The sequence below is a fragment of the Otolemur garnettii genome, unplaced genomic scaffold, assembly GCF_000181295.1.
Source record: "Otolemur garnettii isolate 467f Iridium unplaced genomic scaffold, OtoGar3 scaffold00018, whole genome shotgun sequence".
NCBI classification, from domain to species: Eukaryota; Metazoa; Chordata; class Mammalia; order Primates; family Galagidae; genus Otolemur; species Otolemur garnettii.
Window position 1 is genome coordinate 25,577,715 of NW_003852413.1, and position 17,283 is coordinate 25,594,997.

At 51.1% G+C, this 17,283-nt stretch overlaps 2 protein-coding genes across 2 annotated transcripts in view; one reads left to right on the top strand and one right to left on the bottom strand.

The window, feature by feature from the left end:
* Positions 1 to 14,889, top strand: part of GPR179 (G protein-coupled receptor 179) — a 17,958-nt gene extending 3,069 nt beyond the window's left edge. The window contains exons 3-11 of the mRNA XM_023511260.1: positions 1,943 to 2,104; positions 2,493 to 2,728; positions 3,503 to 3,571; positions 3,948 to 4,057; positions 4,671 to 4,909; positions 5,088 to 5,226; positions 5,810 to 5,915; positions 6,737 to 6,883; positions 7,887 to 14,889. Of these exons, the coding sequence (XP_023367028.1) occupies positions 1,943 to 2,104; positions 2,493 to 2,728; positions 3,503 to 3,571; positions 3,948 to 4,057; positions 4,671 to 4,909; positions 5,088 to 5,226; positions 5,810 to 5,915; positions 6,737 to 6,883; positions 7,887 to 12,854 (6,176 nt within the window). The 3' untranslated portion in view covers positions 12,855 to 14,889. The remainder of the gene's footprint in view (positions 1 to 1,942; positions 2,105 to 2,492; positions 2,729 to 3,502; positions 3,572 to 3,947; positions 4,058 to 4,670; positions 4,910 to 5,087; positions 5,227 to 5,809; positions 5,916 to 6,736; positions 6,884 to 7,886) is intronic.
* A 1,459-nt stretch (positions 14,890 to 16,348) lies between these two features.
* The window catches only part of MRPL45 (mitochondrial ribosomal protein L45), a 6,564-nt gene continuing 5,629 nt past the window's right edge, over positions 16,349 to 17,283 (bottom strand). Inside the window, exons 2-3 of the mRNA XM_023511236.1 lie at positions 17,023 to 17,196; positions 16,349 to 16,817 (exon numbers count right to left, since the gene is read on the bottom strand). Coding sequence (XP_023367004.1) covers positions 16,731 to 16,817; positions 17,023 to 17,196 — 261 coding nt within the window. The 3' untranslated portion in view covers positions 16,349 to 16,730. The remainder of the gene's footprint in view (positions 16,818 to 17,022; positions 17,197 to 17,283) is intronic.

The following is a 17,283-nucleotide window of genomic DNA, read 5'->3' on the forward strand; positions in this document are numbered from 1 at the left end:
ACCTAAGGTGGCAGGTTCAAATCCAGCCTGGACCCGCCAAACAACAATGATGGCTGCAACCAAAAAATAGCCAGGCGTTGTGACGGGTGCCTGTGGTCCCAGCTACTTGGGAGGCAGAGGCAGGAGACTCGCTTGAGCCCAGGAGTTGGAGGTTGCTGTGAGTTGTGATGCCACAGTACTCTACCCAGGGGGATAGCGTGAGGCTCTGTCTCAAAAAAAAAAAAAAAAATAAGTCCATGTGGCCAGGTATGGTGGTTCATGCCTGTAATCCTAGCACTCTGGCTGAGGCAGGTGGATTGCCTGAGCTCACCGGTTTGAGACCAGCCTGAGCAAGTGCGAGATCCCACCTCTAAAAAATAGCTGGGATTTTGTGGCAGGCACCTGTAGTCCCAGCTACTCAGGAGGCTCAGACAAGAGGATTGCTTGAGCCCAAGAGTTTGAGGTTGCTGTGAACTATGTTGCCATGGCACTCTACCGCAGGCGACAAAATGAGACTGTCTCAAAAAACAACAACAAAAAGTGCCATTTACACTCTCCTGAGCCCCCTACGGCTATCCAAGAAGGCCACTTATTCCTTTGAAATCTCTGTGTCTCTGTCTGCTCTCCTTTCTGGTACTCGGTGCTCCAGGATCCATCTGGGCCCTTTTCTGAGCTTCCATTAATCTTCTCTTTTCCTCTCCCTGGACCACATTCTCCATCTCAACATAGCTCTGGGTTCCTCCTGGTCCCCAAAGGATGCTCCATTGGTGTTTGTTGAAATAAATGGAATTGCTAGTTTAGGTGGAGGAGGAATCAAACCAAAGGAGCTTGAAGAGGTCTGGGACTGGTGAAGGTAATAGAACACAGGCCAGACACAGGCACAATCAAGGCCATGGTTGTAGGGGAATTGGAAGGATGGACAGACAGCACTGGCTGGTAATTCTGCAACCCCAATACGAGGAGATGGGCAGGCCCAGTGACCTCATCTACTCCACTGTTACACTGACTGCTTGCTTGTTCATGAGCTGAACTGAAGCCAAGGTGAGCCCTGAGGCCTGCTGGCACCGGCAGATATACTGCTGTGTGTGCACAGGTGGCCTACTGCTCTTCAGGACACAGGTGTTTGAAGGTTGGAGAAGGTCTTGTACCCTTCACGTGTTCAGGTCATGTACCCAGCCCCATTCACTTCTCTGGGTACACATTTATCCTATTGTGCCGACTATGTCAGGAATAGAGTACATTCCAGTGGTCTAGGCAAGAGGGGAATCTGGGCCACAATTTCATAAGCACCACACTCTAAGCCTCCCAGGTGCAGTCAGGCTGGATATAGAATCTCCAAAGGTTAACCCCTTCCTTTGCCCCACTGATATCTGTTCCCAGCCACTTCCCACGATAGATCTGATCTCATCTATGTGCTCATTTTCCCTGCCTGGCTATGAGGTCTGCTCTGTCCCCTGCCAGGCAAACATCAATGGGCAGAGGTGGAATAAAGGGCTGGCTTTGGCATCCCACCAGCCTGGCATTAGCTTGGCATTAAGGCTGGGGAAAGCAGTTCCGTGCCAAAGCCAGATGGCCCCCAATAGAGGAAGCTGCTCCTCTGTGGGGGCCTTTTCAACCCACCTGTGTGTCAAAGAGGGAGGCCAATAGAGACCCTTTGAGGCAGGCTGTAGGCACACAAGGTGTGGTTGGGTATAGAACTCCCCCCCACCTCTACTTCCACCTCCCTGCCACCCTTGCACTTTGCCCTAGCAATAGCTGAGCACTGGGAAGTGGGACACAGGAAACTCCCAACCCTGCCAATCTGAACAAAAGGGTGATCTATTCCTGTACTTTTTTCTTGGGATCTCTTTGCAAAGAGAGGCAACAAGGGCTAGGGCAGGGTTTCCATAGAGAGGAGGCTTCCCAAAGACTAGGGAGGGCTTCCGGAAGGATTCTCTAGCATAGACTCAAGTGTCATGAATAGGTCTTTTTTCAGGTGGGAAAGATCTTTCAAAGAAAGCCCCATACGAATACATACTGTGTTTGTTGTCCCCACAGTGTGTCCCACTAGAGAGTCAGGGCTTTGTCCTTGGTCAATACCTCTGCCGCTGCCGACCTGGATTCTACGGGGCGAGCCACTCTGGGGGTATGTAAGTGTGGCGGGGACCAGCATGCGTTTTATAGGGTAGGCTGGGTGGGAAGGTACCTCTGGGGAAGAAAGGCAGGTTGGGCTAAGATTCTGGGAGGGAACTTGAGGAGAAAGGGCAGATTGAGAGAAGCAGGAGAGACAAACAGGGCTCAGTTTGGAAGTGTCTGAGCCTTCTGAGAATGAACCCATACCATGCAGAAGGGATGCAAGTGGACCTCTCCATGAGCTCTAGCCTGATGTCACTTCTTCTGTTACCCTGACCTCCTTGAGGAGTACCTACTCTTCAAGGCAGGAAGAGTGCTGCGGTGACCATTAGGAGAGAAGGCTAGAATCTCTGGATGCCCTAACCATGCCCAGCTCCCTGCATCCAGCTTGTTCTTTATAGGGTTAGAAGAGAGTGCCACCCAGACTACCGGGCAATTCGGGTCCCTACAAGGCAGCTCTGGGAGGCTACTGCAGTGCCAGCCATGTCCCGAGGGTTGCACCAGCTGCATAGATGCCACACCATGCCTGGTGGAGGAGGCCCTGGCACTGCGAGCTGCAGTGCTGGCCTGCCAGGCCTGCTGCATGCTGGCCATCTTCCTGAGCATGCTGGTCTTCTACCGCTGCCACCGGAGCAAGGTAGGGAAGGCCCCCACATCTCCTGCACACCTGTCCTACCCATCTTGGCTGGAGACCTGAGACCACCTAAGACTAGAACTTGGGAGAAATAGGATCCAGTCTTGACTCTATGTGACATTAGCCAAGTGACACCTTAGTCCTGTTTCCTCATTTGTAAAATAAAGGCATTGGACTTGATTCAACAAATGCTAGTTGAGTACTCAAAGCAAAAACTGCAAAGGTGTTAGGGGAAGTGATCTGAAGCCTCAAAGAGCTCCCAGTTTAATGGAGGAAGCAAATACGTAGATAAAATGACAGCACAGTGAGATGGGGCGGGGATGGAGGTGTCTGTCAATTGCTGTGATTGCTCAGAAAAGGACTCAGTCATTCTGCCAGAGATGGCATCAGAAAAACTTTCTGGAGAACATGACATTTGAGGCAGGCTTGAAGGTTATTGAGTATCCCATTCTAGACAAGGGAGCAATCTCACCCAAAGCCCAGAGGGATACATGAGATCCCTTTTAGCTCCATCAACTTCTGATTTGAGCCCAGGTCAGCAGCAGATCCCTGGGAGGAACTGGGAAGAGCACAGGGCCAGAGTGGAGGAGCTATAAGAAATCTTGGCCTCAGCTGAAGCTCATCTGGGAGCAGGGTTGTGGCTATGACAGAGAAGGGAAAGCTATCATTGCAGGGCCACTGAGTTACCCCTCAAACAGGCCCAAGAGCCTCCGGCACCAGTGTCTAGGTTCCATCCTCCCACTGGCCTTCTCACATGCCTCTCTCCTGGGTTCACAGAGGATCTGGGCATCTGGAATTGTCCTGCTGGAAACCATCCTTTTTGGATCCCTGCTCCTCTACTTTCCTGTGAGTCTGTGGCCAGAGGCTGCCCTATCCCTCAGGGTCCCCCGAACCCCATCCTGATACCCTCCAAATCCCAGGACCTCTCCTCTTCTTTCCCTCTTGGGGGGATTCAGAGACCTCAGATTCCCCCTACATATACTTACAAATGGCAGGCTAGTCTAGTAAGCTCTGGAGCCAAATAGCCCCAGGCTTAAAAGAGCTTTATGACCCATGGTGTGATTTGGGACAGGTTATCACACCTCTCTGACACTTGAGCCGCTCCTCTGCAGGGTGATACCTCTGCTGCAGGGCTGCTGGGAGGATTAGCAACATGCTTAGCTAGGTCTAGCGCTTACAGAAGCACAGCCGAAAGCAGAGATTTTTGTCCCCTTCCTACCAGGTCTTCATCCTGTACTTCAAGCCCAGTGTATTCCGCTGCATTGCTCTTCGCTGGGTCCGGCTGCTTGGTTTTGCCATTGTCTACGGCACCATTACACTCAAGCTTTATAGGTAGGGGCTGTCACACAGCTCATGCCAGGCCTTCTGGGCTCATTCATGGAATGGAATTTTCCAAAGCCAGACAGACACCTGCACCCCCAAGGATTTTCCCATCACTATAGCCTTCCTCTCTAGTTAACTTTTGGGGGGTAAGAAGAGATAGCAGACCATGAAAAGAATGGGAGTACTGGGTGTGGTGGCTCACACAAGCTCACAGGTTCAAGACCAGCCTGCAGGCCAAGGCCAAGGCCAAAGCCAAGGTGGGTGGATTGCCTAAGCTCACAGGTTCAAGACCAGCCTAAGCCAGAGTGAGACTTTGTCTCTAAAAATAGCCAGGCATTGTGGAGGGCACCTGTAGTTTCAGCTACTTGGGAGGCTGAGGCAAGAGAATCACTTGAGCTTAAGAGTTTGAGGTTGCTGTGAGCTATGACACCAGAGCACTCTACCGAGGGTAACAAAGTAAGACTCTATCTCAAAAAAAAAAAAAAAAGAAAGAAAGAAAGAAAAGGATGGGAGGACAGGGAAAGGAAGGGAGGGAAGCAATGGACAGAGAACAGGGCTCTGGTCCTCTCTCTGTGGTCCTTCCCTGTCCCCTCATCCACCATACCTACTCTAACCCTTGCAGAGTGCTACAGCTGTTTCTGTCTCGGAAGGCCCAGCGGGGCCCCCATCTGAGCAGCGGGCGGCTGCTGCAGCGCCTGGGACTGCTCCTGCTGCTCGTGCTAGGCTTCCTGGCCATATGGACGGTGGGCATCCTGGAGCAAGACATCCACCATGCACCTCTAGTGATCCAAGGCCACACTCCCACTGGCCGCCAATTCTACCTCTGTCACCACGACCGCTGGGACTACATCATGGTTGGGGGTGAGCTGCTTCCACCAAACCCAGCCTCACTCTGGTCCCTGGCTCTATACCTCCAGTCCTCCTGTCTTAGCTCTCCTGCCTTTTACCCAGAGCCCTGGCCCAGCCTTACAGAGAAATGGCTGGCACAGCTGCTGAGGTAGTGCTGGCTCTTTCCCTCTCCATCTCCCTACCCCTACAGCTGAGATGCTGCTCCTGTGCTGGGGCAGCTTCCTCTGCTATGCCACCCGGGCTGTACTCTCAGCTTTCCATGAACCACGCTACATGGGCATTGCCTTGCACAACGAGCTGCTGCTCTCTGCTGCCTTCCACACAGCCAGGTGAGGATGGGCCCACCTGCCCATGACTCCTCCCACTCCTCACCTCTCCCAGAAGAGGGTGCCCCATCTTTGTGACTCTACTATGCCTCAGCAAGGTGAAGGAAGCCTCCACCTATAGCTCTCTCCTTCCCGCAGATAGCCCACCCACTATCTCTCCTCACTACTCTCCTGCTCCCAAACCACCTCTAGCACCCTGCCACGCCCTTCCCACACATGCTCAATTCCCCATCTTCTCCCCCTCACTCCTTAGCCACAAAAGCAGTCAGCCTGCTGTGTGTGTATCCATAAGGCCCTGCCCTGTGGTAGAGGCAGAGTCAACCCACAAGATGGTCCTTGAAGAGTTTGGGGCACAATTCTGTATGGTAGAGAGAAGGCAAGCTGGAGTAGCCTGGGAGGGCTTCTCATGGGGGGCATTGACATGAACATCGAGGTAGGACCTCCATCCTGGAAAGGGCAAGAAGAAAGAGCACTCTCCTCACCCCATGGAGATCAGGGCTAGAGCTGGGAGAAGAGGTATAGAGAGGTGAAGTGGAAGCGGCCACTCTCACTTGCACTGACAAGTCCCCTCTCATCCTACAACCAGGTTTGCGCTGGTCCCCTCCCTGCACCCAGACTGGACCCTTCTCCTCTTCTTCTTCCACACCCATGGCACAGTCACTGCCACACTGGCTCTGATCTTCATCCCTAAGGTGAGGTCTCCCCTCACCTGCATGTGAGGCAGACCCCAGCCCTCTCCAGTCCAGGGTGAAGATGACAGAGGTGCAGGGGATGAGTGAGCTAAATGACAGGGGCCCTAAGCAAGTTGATTTGGGTAGAGGGTAGGGAGAGGAAGCTACTATCTCTCAGTGTCCAGTTTTTGGGAAATAAGAAAAGCTGAGGCTGGTCAGGCGAGGGGGCTCACACCTGTAATCCTAGCACTCTGGGAGGCCAAGGTGGGTGAAATGCCCTGAGCTCAAAGGTTTGAGACCAACCTCAGCAAAAGTTAAGACTCCGTCTCTAAAAACAGTCAGGCGTTGTGGTGGGCGCCTGTAGTCGTAGCTATTTGGGAGGCTGAGGCATGAGAATTGCTTAAGCTCAAGAGTTTGAGGTTGCTGTGAGCTATGACACCATGGCACTCTACCCAGGGCAACAAAGTGATACTCTGTACTCTGTCTCAAACAAAAAAAAAAAAAAAAGAAAAAGAAAAGAAAAGCTGGGGCTGGAGGGATCCTCTTAACACAGCTGGAAAGGTTGGACTCTGAAAACCCACTCTGAAGCAGTTAGAGAGAGGTGAGGGAGCTGAAGAACATGGCTAGGAACTGTTGGGGCAGGATACTGGGATCACCCTCTCTCTGAGCCAGAGAAGATCAGAGAGGATAGGTGAGTAACACTCTATGAACCCCTGCATTCCAAGTCAGAGAAGGAGGTGAAAATTCACCAAGTAAAGAGACACACCCCACAGGGCAGGTGAGAGTAGGAGTGGACAGGGGGACCAGGTGAGTCTTTTTCCCACTCATATGCACCCTACCAGTTCTGGAAGCTGGGGGCTCCACCCCGGGAAGAGATAGTGGACGAGGCGTATGAGGAAGAGCTGGATCTGCAGCGTTCAGGCTCCTACCTTGACAGCAGCATCGCCTCAGCCTGGAGCGAGCGCAGCCTGGACCCGGGAGACATTCGGGTAGGTGCTTGCTCCCACACCCCCCTCCTGATGCTAGCTTTCAGGAACTGGGCAGAAGGAACACTGCTACCCTGCCCCCTGGGCTGTACACTGCTGCAGGTCCCCTTCCCTGCCCCAGCTTTCCTTCTCTCCAAGACCTGCTCCCCCATTCTTCCACCACTGCCCAGATTCCTTGACTCTATTCCAAAGAGGTCACACATCACCCAAGTAGAAAGACAGGTGCCTGCCACAACGCCCAGCTATTTTTAGAGATGAAGTCTTGCTCTGGCTCAGGCTGGTCCTGAACTCATGAGCTCAGGAAATTCACTTGCCTCAGCCTCCCAAGTGCTATGATTATAGATGTGAGCCAATGCACCCAGCCTCTGTCACCCAGGCTAAAGTGCAGGGGCATATCATAGCTTACCTGAGCTTGAGTGATCCTCTTGCCTCAGCCTTTCCAGCAGCTGGGTCTACAGGCATGTGCTACCACACCCAGATAATATTTGTTTTTCATAATATTTCTATTTTCTCTCTGTTTCTGTCTCAAACTCCTGAGGCTCAAGCAATCCTCCTGCCTTGGCCTCCCAGAGTGCTAGGATTACAGGCAGGAGCCACCATGCCAGGCTCCATCAATTTCATAGAATCTTCCTAAGGAAGCTACCCCTGGTCAGCCAGGTGCCCTTACTTTACAGAAGATTCAGACGCTCAGAGGGCTCAGGAAAACAGCCTCATGTAACACAGTGGATCAGCTGTCTTCCCCAGAGTTAGTAACCTCCCCCCAAGACCTCAGCACCCTAAAGAAGGGAGTGTACTCTGACTCCTCAGAGCTGAATGAATCTCAGGCCTAGGTTAGCACTGGTCTTGCAGGAATGAGTAAGTAAATTCTGAAGAGTTTTAAAAGCAGGGAAGGGAGACAGCTTGACAGAAGAGATCCCCCAAAACTGGTCAAAATAAGGACCAATGGGGAGAACAAAGTAGGGAAAGCTCACCTGCAGCTCTGCCTGTGTCCCTGCCCTCTCTGCAGGATGAACTGAAGAAGCTCTATGCCCAGCTTGAGGTCCACAAGACCAAGGAAATGGCTGCGAACAACCCTCACTTGCCCAAGAAGCGGGGCAGCTCCCGCCAGGGGCTGGGCCGCTCCTTCATGAGGTACCTGGCCGAGTTCCCTGAGGCCCTGGCCCGGCAGCACTCTCGGGACTCAGGGTCCCCAAGTTGCAGCAGTTTGCCTGGCTCCTCCCGAAGACGGCTCCTCAGCTCCAGCCTCCAGGAGCCGGAGGGGCCACCGGCTCTGCGCCAGTCCCACAGCACCTATGACCAGCACAGGGAGCAAGACCCACCTCTCGTTGACTCCCTGCTGAGGAGGAAGCTGGCCAAGAAGGTCTCACGGGCAGAGAGCCGGGACTCCATGGAGGTGCCTCCTGCCCTGGGCTTCAGGTCCGCCAGTGCCCACAACCTGACTGTGGTGGAGAGGCTCCCCAGAGCCCGCCCGGCCTCCCTGCAGAAGTCGCTCAGCGTGGCTGGCTCCAGGGAAAAGGCCCTGCTGGTGGCCAGCCAGGCCTACTTGGAGGAGACCTACCGGCAGGCGAAGGAACGAGAGGAGCGAAAGAAGGCCGAGGCAGCCATGGTGAGCCCAGTGCGGAGGCCATCAGCCAGAAGGATGCCACAGGCTCGAGGGGCCCCCCTGTCAGCCCCTCCTTCCCCTGCCAAAAGCAGCAGCATAGACAGCTCTCACAACTCAGGGAAGCTTCATGAGGAGGCTGGGAGAAGGCTGCCCCATCCACCCATCAGGCACCAGGTCTCCACACCCATCTTGGCCCTTTCTGGGGCCTGCCTGGGAGAGCCCAGGATGCTGTCTCCCACCTCCACCTTGGCTCCAGCTCTGATGCCAGTTCTAGCCCCCACCCCAACCCCTGCCCTGGTACCAGTCCCAGTAGCCCCTCCAACCCCTAGCTTACTCTCCTTTATCTGCCCATGGGAGAATGCAGAACTGCCAGTCAAGAAAGAAAATGTAGCCCAGGAAGCCTCCTCAGGACCAGAGCGTGGCAGCCACTCCCCCGCCCCACCTCGAGCCAGGTTCTGGAGGGCCCTGTCTGTTGCAGTGGAGAAAAAGGGGCCTGGGGAGAATGAGGTGGACACAGAGGACAGGCATCTCCAGGGAGAAGCAGATGATGTGGATGAGGATAGGCCCAAGATCTTCTCCAAATCCCACAGCCTCAAGACCCCTGTGCAGCAGGGTTCTATGCGCAGTCTGGGACTGGCCATCAAAGCTCTAACCCGCTCTCGGAGCACATACAAAGAGAAGGAGGGTGGGGAGGAGAGTTCTGAGGGGGAGAAGGATAGAGCTGCAGCGGAGAGTGTGGGGACAGCCTCTAGATCTCCCAGGCTAGGCCGGCCCAAGTTGGTGAGTAAGCAGGCTGCCCTTGCTCCCTGCGATGATGAGGAGTCCCTCCAGAATCAACAGAATGCTCACACCAGCAGAATGCTCCGGGTCTGTCAACAGGAGGGCAGCAGGGAAAAAGAAGACAGAGGCAATAGGGCATCCCAAGGTCTAGGGGAGCAGAAAGTTGAGAAAGCAGGTAAAACAGGGCCTGCCACACTGAGGCAAATTTTTAGGGATAAAAATCTTGAGCAAACCAAAGAAGCCACCATGGGGTGGCGGGAACCCTCCAAAGCTGGCCTCTGGTCCCTGGGCAGTACTGACCACAGGATGGTAGATGTATGCCCCTGGGAAGTCACTGAGTCGGAAATATGTCACCCTGACAGCAGCAACAAGGCTGAAATCTGCCCCTGGGAGGTGAGTGAAGGATCCCCTGAGAGGAAGGCATTAAGACAAACTCTAGATGACTTCCAAGAAGAGAGGGGGAAAGCCCTAGAAAAATCAGAGCCTAAAGATGTTGTTGCGATTGCCCGGAAAAAGCCAGAGAGGTTGGTGAGGGGGCAGGAAGCCGTGTGTCCCTGGGAGAGCACTGAGCCTGGAGGTCTGTCCCCTCAGTCATCCCCTCAGGACTCTGACAGAATCAAGCGCAGGTCTGAGGCAGCAGGCAGTGAGGAGGCTAGGAAGGTGGAGAAGTCTGACAGGGCCACAGCAGAGATATGTCCCTGGGAGGCAAGTGAAGGAACAGAGGATGGGAAGCCAGCCCAGGAGGTGGTAAAGGAACTCCCTCAGGAAAAGCAGCAAACTTCTAAGAAACCAATCTTTTGGAAGGAACAAAAACTGGGTGGAGACTTGGAGTCTCTTTGTCCATGGGAGAGTACAGATTTTCGGGGCCCCTCAGCAGTCTCAATTCAGGACCCAGGAAGCCCACAGTGCTCAGGGAGTTTGGGTGGCAGCACAGCTGAGATATGTCCACAGGAGGCAGGAGAAGCGCCTACTACGCAGAAAGCAGAAATCTGCCCTTGGGAGCTGGATGATGAGGTAATGGGGCAGGAAATGCTAAGTCAGGGGACAGGCAGAGAATCTCTTCAAGAAAAGGAAAAATCCTCCAGAAAAGGAAGCTTAGGAGAGATGACAGAACAAACTACGAAGGCAGGGCAGAAATTAAGTCAATGGCAGGAATCAGTGTGTCCCTGGGAGAGCACAACCCCTGAGCACTCCAGCCTATGTCTAGACAATTCCTCATCCAAAGCTGGCAGTCAACTCCCAAGCAATGGAAAAAACAGAGCAACACAGGTGGGTCCATGGGAAGATCTCAAGTCAGAGGTACAGGACAAAACAGAAATCTGTCCTTGGGAGGTGAATGACACAACAAAGGAGGACTGGACCTCAGAACAGGAACCAAAAGGAGGTGAATCTCAAAAGGACAAGGAGAAAATGCCTGGAGAATCAGGAATTGATGTCACAGCTCGGGAAAAGCCTGAGGGGCAGATCCAAAAGCAGGAAGCAGTCTGTCCCTGGGAGAGTACAGACCCTGGCAGCTTCCCACCACAACCAGGTCTTCAAAACAGAGAGAGACACCCTGCCACTTCTTTCCAGATGTCAGGCAGTGTGGGGAGCAAAGCTGCTGAGATTTGTCCATGGGATGTGGAGGAACCCCCAACTGCTGAGAAGGCAAAGATCTGTCCCTGGGAGGTGGATGCTGAAGCCAGGGAGGAAAGGGATCTGGGAGTTGAGGCCATTAGGAAGTCTCCAAATCATACACAAAAGACTTCTGCAGATTCTAGACCCAAGGAGATAGCTGTTACCACTCCAAAGAAGTCAGAGAGGCCAGCCCCAGAGCGGGAGGTGGCCTGTCCCTGGGATAGCCTGCGTCCAGGGGACTCCCCTCAGCTTTCAGACACTCTGGATGCAGACAGCACAAGAGCTGGGTACCAGGAACTGGACCAGGCAGGGAGCAGGCCAGCTGAAGTATGTCCCTGGGAAGTACAAGAATCTCCTACCAGTGAAAAAGCCAAGATCTGTCCCTGGGAGGTAAATGAAGGAGCTCCTGAGAAGGGGCTAGAACAAGACATGGAGAGTGGATCAGTAGGGCAGAGGGAGAAAACTCCAGGAAAGGTGAGACTGACCTCCGTGGGGGAAGACATGTCAAAATGGGTGGCGAAACTGAGTCCAGAACAAGAAGCTATCTGTCCTTGGGAGAACAAGGACTTGAAGGAATCTTCTGCTGAGGGCCCCAGGGCCTCAGACTCATCCAGCAGCGTGAGTAGCAAACTGGCAGAGGTGCATTCCTTGGAAGCAACAGAGAAGGGGGACCTGAGACAAGTCCCAAAGACAGGCTCCCTCCCAGAACACATGACTCAAGAAAAAACTCCAGCTTCAAAAGCAGGATTCAGTACTGAAAATGGAGAAAAAACAAGCAACAAGCTACAATCCATCTGTCCATGGGAGAGCATGGCCTCAGAAGGTTCTTTCGCCCACCCTGACCAGCCTACAGCCAGCTCCCAGAGACTGGTTAATGTTGGGAGCAGAGTTGCTGAGGTATGCCCATGGGATGCTTCTGACCCTGAAGTATATAACCCTAATAACAGTGCTAAGGATGAGATCTGTCCCTGGGAAGTGACTGAAAGAATCCCTGTAAAAGAGGTATCAAGACAGGATGGAAAAGAGGAATTTCAAGAGGACAGAGGCCCAGAAAAACCAGAGCCCATGGGTGTGCCAGTTCAGAAAAAGCCAGGGATGACAGACTTGGAGAAGCATGAGGCTGTGTGTCCCTGGGAGAGTGAAGATTGTGGGGGTCTATCTTCTGACAGAAGTAAAGGCAGTTCTGAGGCAGCAGGCAGCATGGGAGCCAGGGTAGCAGAAGTGTGTCCGTGGGAAGTGGAAGAGGCTTCTTCTACCAAGAAAGCAGAGATCTGCCCTTGGGAGACTGGTAAAGGAGGAGCAGATGAGCAGGGGCTGGAACAGAAGATGGACAGAAGCTCACAAAGGCAAGGAGAGTCGTTCCCTCAGAAGGCGGGGGATGGAGGGACTGAAGAACACTTTTCAAAAGCACCAGCAAAATGCAGCAGTGAGCAGGACACAGTCTGCCCTTGGGAAGGCTCGGACTTGGGGGCGCCTATCCCCCAGGGAGCAAGCAGTATTGGGAGCAGAATGGCAGAGCTTTGTCGATGGGAAGTCACTGATCCAGAAGGAAATAAGATAAAGGGCACTATGGCAGACATCTTTCCTGGGGAGGAACCCGGAGCCCCATCTGAGGAACCTGGGCTCCTGGCTTTAACAGCAACTCGGACAGAAATTTTCCCCACATCCCCTGAGAAACCACTATGCCTTTCAGTCCATGGACCTCTGGATCATCATTTCCTTCCAGAAAGCAAAAGCCCCCACCCTAAGGCAAGCAAGGCAGCCAGTACTTTCCCTCTAGAAGGTGTCAGAGAACTACAAGGACCTTCAGGGCTTGAGCCATTATCCAGCTTAGCCCCAGAGCCCCCAGAGAGTCTCCAAGAAGCTGAGACTCAGAAGTCTTCCTCCTTAACTGAAGACCAAGAACAAGTGGCTTTTGAAGCTGAAAATGAAGAACTCATCCCTCCAACTGTCTATCCTTGGGACTGGGAGTAACAGATCTATCAGGTGAGGTTAAACACAGCTTTCAGGAACCAAGGTCCCTGCCAAGTCCAAGCGTTCCCAAAGAGCTAAATAAAAAACAACTTGGCCACTTCTCCTTCTTGAGAAGGCCAGAGTTCAACTTGTTCTAAAAACAAATTGTATAAGAAGGGTGCAGCTCAGACCCCAATGGGGAAGGCCTACCCTCTCTTTACTTTTAACTTTCTTCCTACTCAAGGAAATAAAAGCTAGACCCCTGCTTCTCAAGACTCCTCCCATCCATCTAAAGCACTCATCACAAGTCATCTGAGTATGGACACTCACTTGTAAAGCCAATGTGAGGGACGAAAGGAAGTCAGCCATGATGGTCCTGCATTGTCTCTTAGGGAGACCCAATTCTTCCCTGAAGTCTACAGAGGTCCAGTCTTTGAAAAGAAACTAAACCTCATTGGCAACATAGGGACGGTGGACCATAGAATGCTATAAAAGTCACCATAAGAAGCTCAAGAAGCTATTTAACTCAAACTCAAAGATAAATTGGGGAAAAACTAAAATGACTCAAAATAGGTGCCTGAAATGCCTTAAGGCCCGTGTCATTTTGACTCTGAATCTCCCATTTCTACTTTATTGCTTCTTACACCTGCCCTACCTGACTGCTGAAGTAGAAACAATCAGGCACTCTGACATCCATGTCAACATCTGGCATCCAGAGCAACATCAGAGACACAGAAGGAAAAGCAATTTCTTCAGGTCCTCCCTACACTGGTCAAGGGCACTCTCCCTTCCAGACATCTTCAGTATGCTTCTTGCTAATCTTTTAGGGGATCTCCCCCTCTTTCTGCCCTAGCTCTTGCCAGCCTCTAGCACTCATCTCCCTGGCTCATTCTCCTCCCCATAACCTTTCACACTATGGTCAACAGGACCCCTCTCTTCTGCCAAAACAACTAGAACCAAGGGGAATCTCTGGTTTGATGTGAGAACCACTCGTTGCTTAGTAATAAGAGGCCACCTCAGTTTCCTTCCAGAGAAGGCCAGGAAAGAAAGGAGAATGCTGTATACCGTCAGCATTGTAACTACTTATGTCCTCAGAAAGGGCAGTGCTACCGGGCAGGTTAGAAGCCTGAGGGCCAGCAAAAAGCATACTAAATACAAAGCCTTCTTTCTTAGGGAGCTTTTTCTTCACTTACTTCTCTTCTCTCAACAACTCAGGCTACCCTTGCTTACGGCAGTACCAGATAACAGAATGCTGGGATTAGATATTACCAGAGGGAAATGAGAAAAGAAAAACATACAAAGAAGTCCCAGGATTGGTAGAGGTGAGGTGGGGTGGAAACAGGCAGGCTAAACATGGCAGAGGTGGATGGGGGTACTAAAGATGGCAGTAAACCCCACCCTCTAACAATACAAAGACTGGTGTCATTCATGAAGAGAAAAAAAGACAAAGAAAAAATAAAAAAGAGGGGACCAAATTCCCAATGGGGAGAAAACAAGCTGTAAAGTCTAGTCTGCATATAAACACTGAGCTTAGAATGTCATGATGTATTGTGCAAGAAAAAGAAAAAATAACCAGGGCACTTAAAGGGCTTCACAGAGAAAGTAGCAAAGTGCTCCATTTCCAAAAGAGAACAGAGGAATAGAGTAACCTACTCTCCTTCCAGGACCAGATAACCTCCTTCCCACACCCAGGCCCTCCCACCTACCCAGGTTCCTGTCACTTGCCCTGGGCTTTTAAAGCAGTAATTGAAGTGTGTCCTTGCTCTGGGCTCTAGTTAACCCCACGGCTTCTGAGCCAATGTGGATTTTGCTATGCACGCCAAAACAATCCCACTGGGTCTCGTCTAGCTGGGAATAGCAAATAGCAAATAGCACACTTGCCCCCCAAACCTACTCTTGTGAAATAAACCATGCGGAAAAAAAAATAAAGAATGCTTTTTCTTGACCAGTACAGTTGGCTCTACCTTATTCAAAATGGCGATTTGGTCAACATTTTTAAACAGGAACAATAGATAAGGAAAAAACAATGCCTATTCCAAAGGCCATGGTAACAATACTGCAGCCTCTAGGACTTTGGGTCTTCTGGATAGTCTGGCGAAGCCTCTGCCAGTGCCCAGGTCTATGGCTGACACTGTAGATGACCTTCTGCCTGGTTCTTCTAGCCAACCCTTCACATCTGGGGCCATTTGTTCAGCTGGATTTGATCCCAAGGGGAAATAAAAATTGCACTTATCCTCTGGCTCCCTGGTGACAGCTTTATTTAGGATTATCTAGAGAAGGCCATGTTAACTAGGGGAGTAGTATGAAACAGTTTATTTGAACCACTGTTTTTACATATATAAAAAAATCATTTACTGTATCATTTGCCTACTGAGTGTGTTTTTTTGTTTCTTTGCTTCCCTATCTTGCTAGGATTACCTGCCCTTCGTCCATACTCCCCAGCTCAAAAGTACTTCCCTTATTTTGCCTTAATCCAGGGCTCAGGCAAATAGGATGTGACCAAACCTCATTTGGGCAGTAATGCTGCAAATTGATGTGCATTTTAAAACAAAAGGGTTGAGACTAAGCAGCACGAGCAAGAGTGGTTGCTTTGGGTTAACCCACCAGCACTGTCTCTTCCTCAGCATAGGTATCTTTGTTTCTATAGTCAGTACTCAACAGCTCCTCTAAAAAACCAGTCTTCCCCAGTGAAGCCTCATTTGTTTGCTGCTTTGCTGAGATGATAGCTAGAGAAACTAAAGAGTCAGGTTACTTATTCTTGACCTGATTCCAGTTTCTTCTCTCAGGACAAGGTCATTAAAGATTAATTCTTTCTTACTTTAAGTGACAGATTCCGTAAAACAAATTGTAAGCTTGAGAAAGAGAAAATATGAGAATTAAGGTCCTGTGTTCCAGGGGGAGTTCACGCTGGACTGATAAAAGCAATCGTATTACTATAAGCTAAGCTTGTTACTGGTACAGAATGACTTCCCTTGTCATATTCAGATGACCTTGGACACACAAGCATGTGAAGTCCCACTCCCTTCTCCTAATACCTCAGATGGAGCTAAACTAGGAAAGACTGAGCTATTCTACTCTACACAGGCTCCTACTCTGGTACATGTGCCTTCATAATACTGGACTAGAAAAAAAGAGTCACCATCTCCACTAGAAATCGGGGAACCAAATCTTGGAGGTGAATTTCCCAATGAGACAAGCCATCCATGGCCCCTGCCTCCCACCACACTTCCTAGAGTCACACCAGGATGCAGCTAATAATTAACAACATGATCAAAGGCTGAGGGATAAATTATTTCTCTGGGTTTATATTCTTCTAATAAAGCACAAATGCTGAGTCATCAGTGAGTCATTCTACAAAAAAAGGTCTTTTTAAATATTTTATAAACACTATTCTTCCCAAGTCTGGATTTCCTGGGAAGTCCTGTCACTCACAAGGAAGCTCATCTTCCACTTCTGCTATTCAAAGGGAGGTCTACTCCCAGCCTGCGCCAGGGGAATGAACAGAACCCACCAAAACTTTTTCAACACTCTGACAGTGTTTTATTTCAAACTTTGATCCCTGCCCTATGAGTAGAAAGAGAGTGCTGCTGTTTTGTTCCCTCAGTTCCTACTGTGGGAAAAACTGGTATCAGATATTCTCTGAAACATACTGTCTTTCATCTAGACTCAGAAGTTAGACGTACAATTTCAAAAGAAGAAGGTCCATGGCTGAGCATCCCTGCCACCCACCTGGGCCCAGCCATCAGCCATGGTCGTTCAGGATAAGACTGTTGAAAAGACTCAAGCAGGCCAGGAGAAAACAAAGGTAGTTCCTCTTAGAGCACAATGGAGTTGGATGATTTCCCAGCTCCCAGCAGCCTCATCACCCATGCTTTACCCCAGGAGTCGTATTTGCCATCAGACTAGCTGAGGCTTAAGGGCCCCTCCTTGCGCTTCTTCATGGTCTTCCCAAGGTTTTAGCTGGGGACCAGGGATCATCACCGTCTGAAAGAATAGAAGCTGAGTTACCTACCAACCAACCCCACAGTTCACCCAGAAGAGTTCATCCCTCACCTCCAGCCCCCTGTCAGAAAGTTTCCCCTTCCTTTGAGTTGCATCCTCCCCTCTCTCCACTAGGTGGAGCCCAAAAGGAGAGGCTTGGGATGCCACAACCACTGTCTCAAGCAAGCTTACCATCCAGCTTCCTCACCTTTAGGATAGGCTGCTTAGGGGGTGCCCATGAGGGAACAATCTTGCCATGCATTCTCCAGCTCCCATAGGGGTTTGTCAGGTGCTTTTCAAACACGACATACTCCAGGACATCCTTGGGTACATCTTCCTGTCCATACATCAACCGTCCAAACCGGTCATAGATGGCCAGAGTCTGCAAGGATGATAGCAAATCTGGCTTGTTAGTTTTTCTGGTTTGGTTTGATTTTTGCCACACATGCTTTTTTTTTTTTTTTTTTTT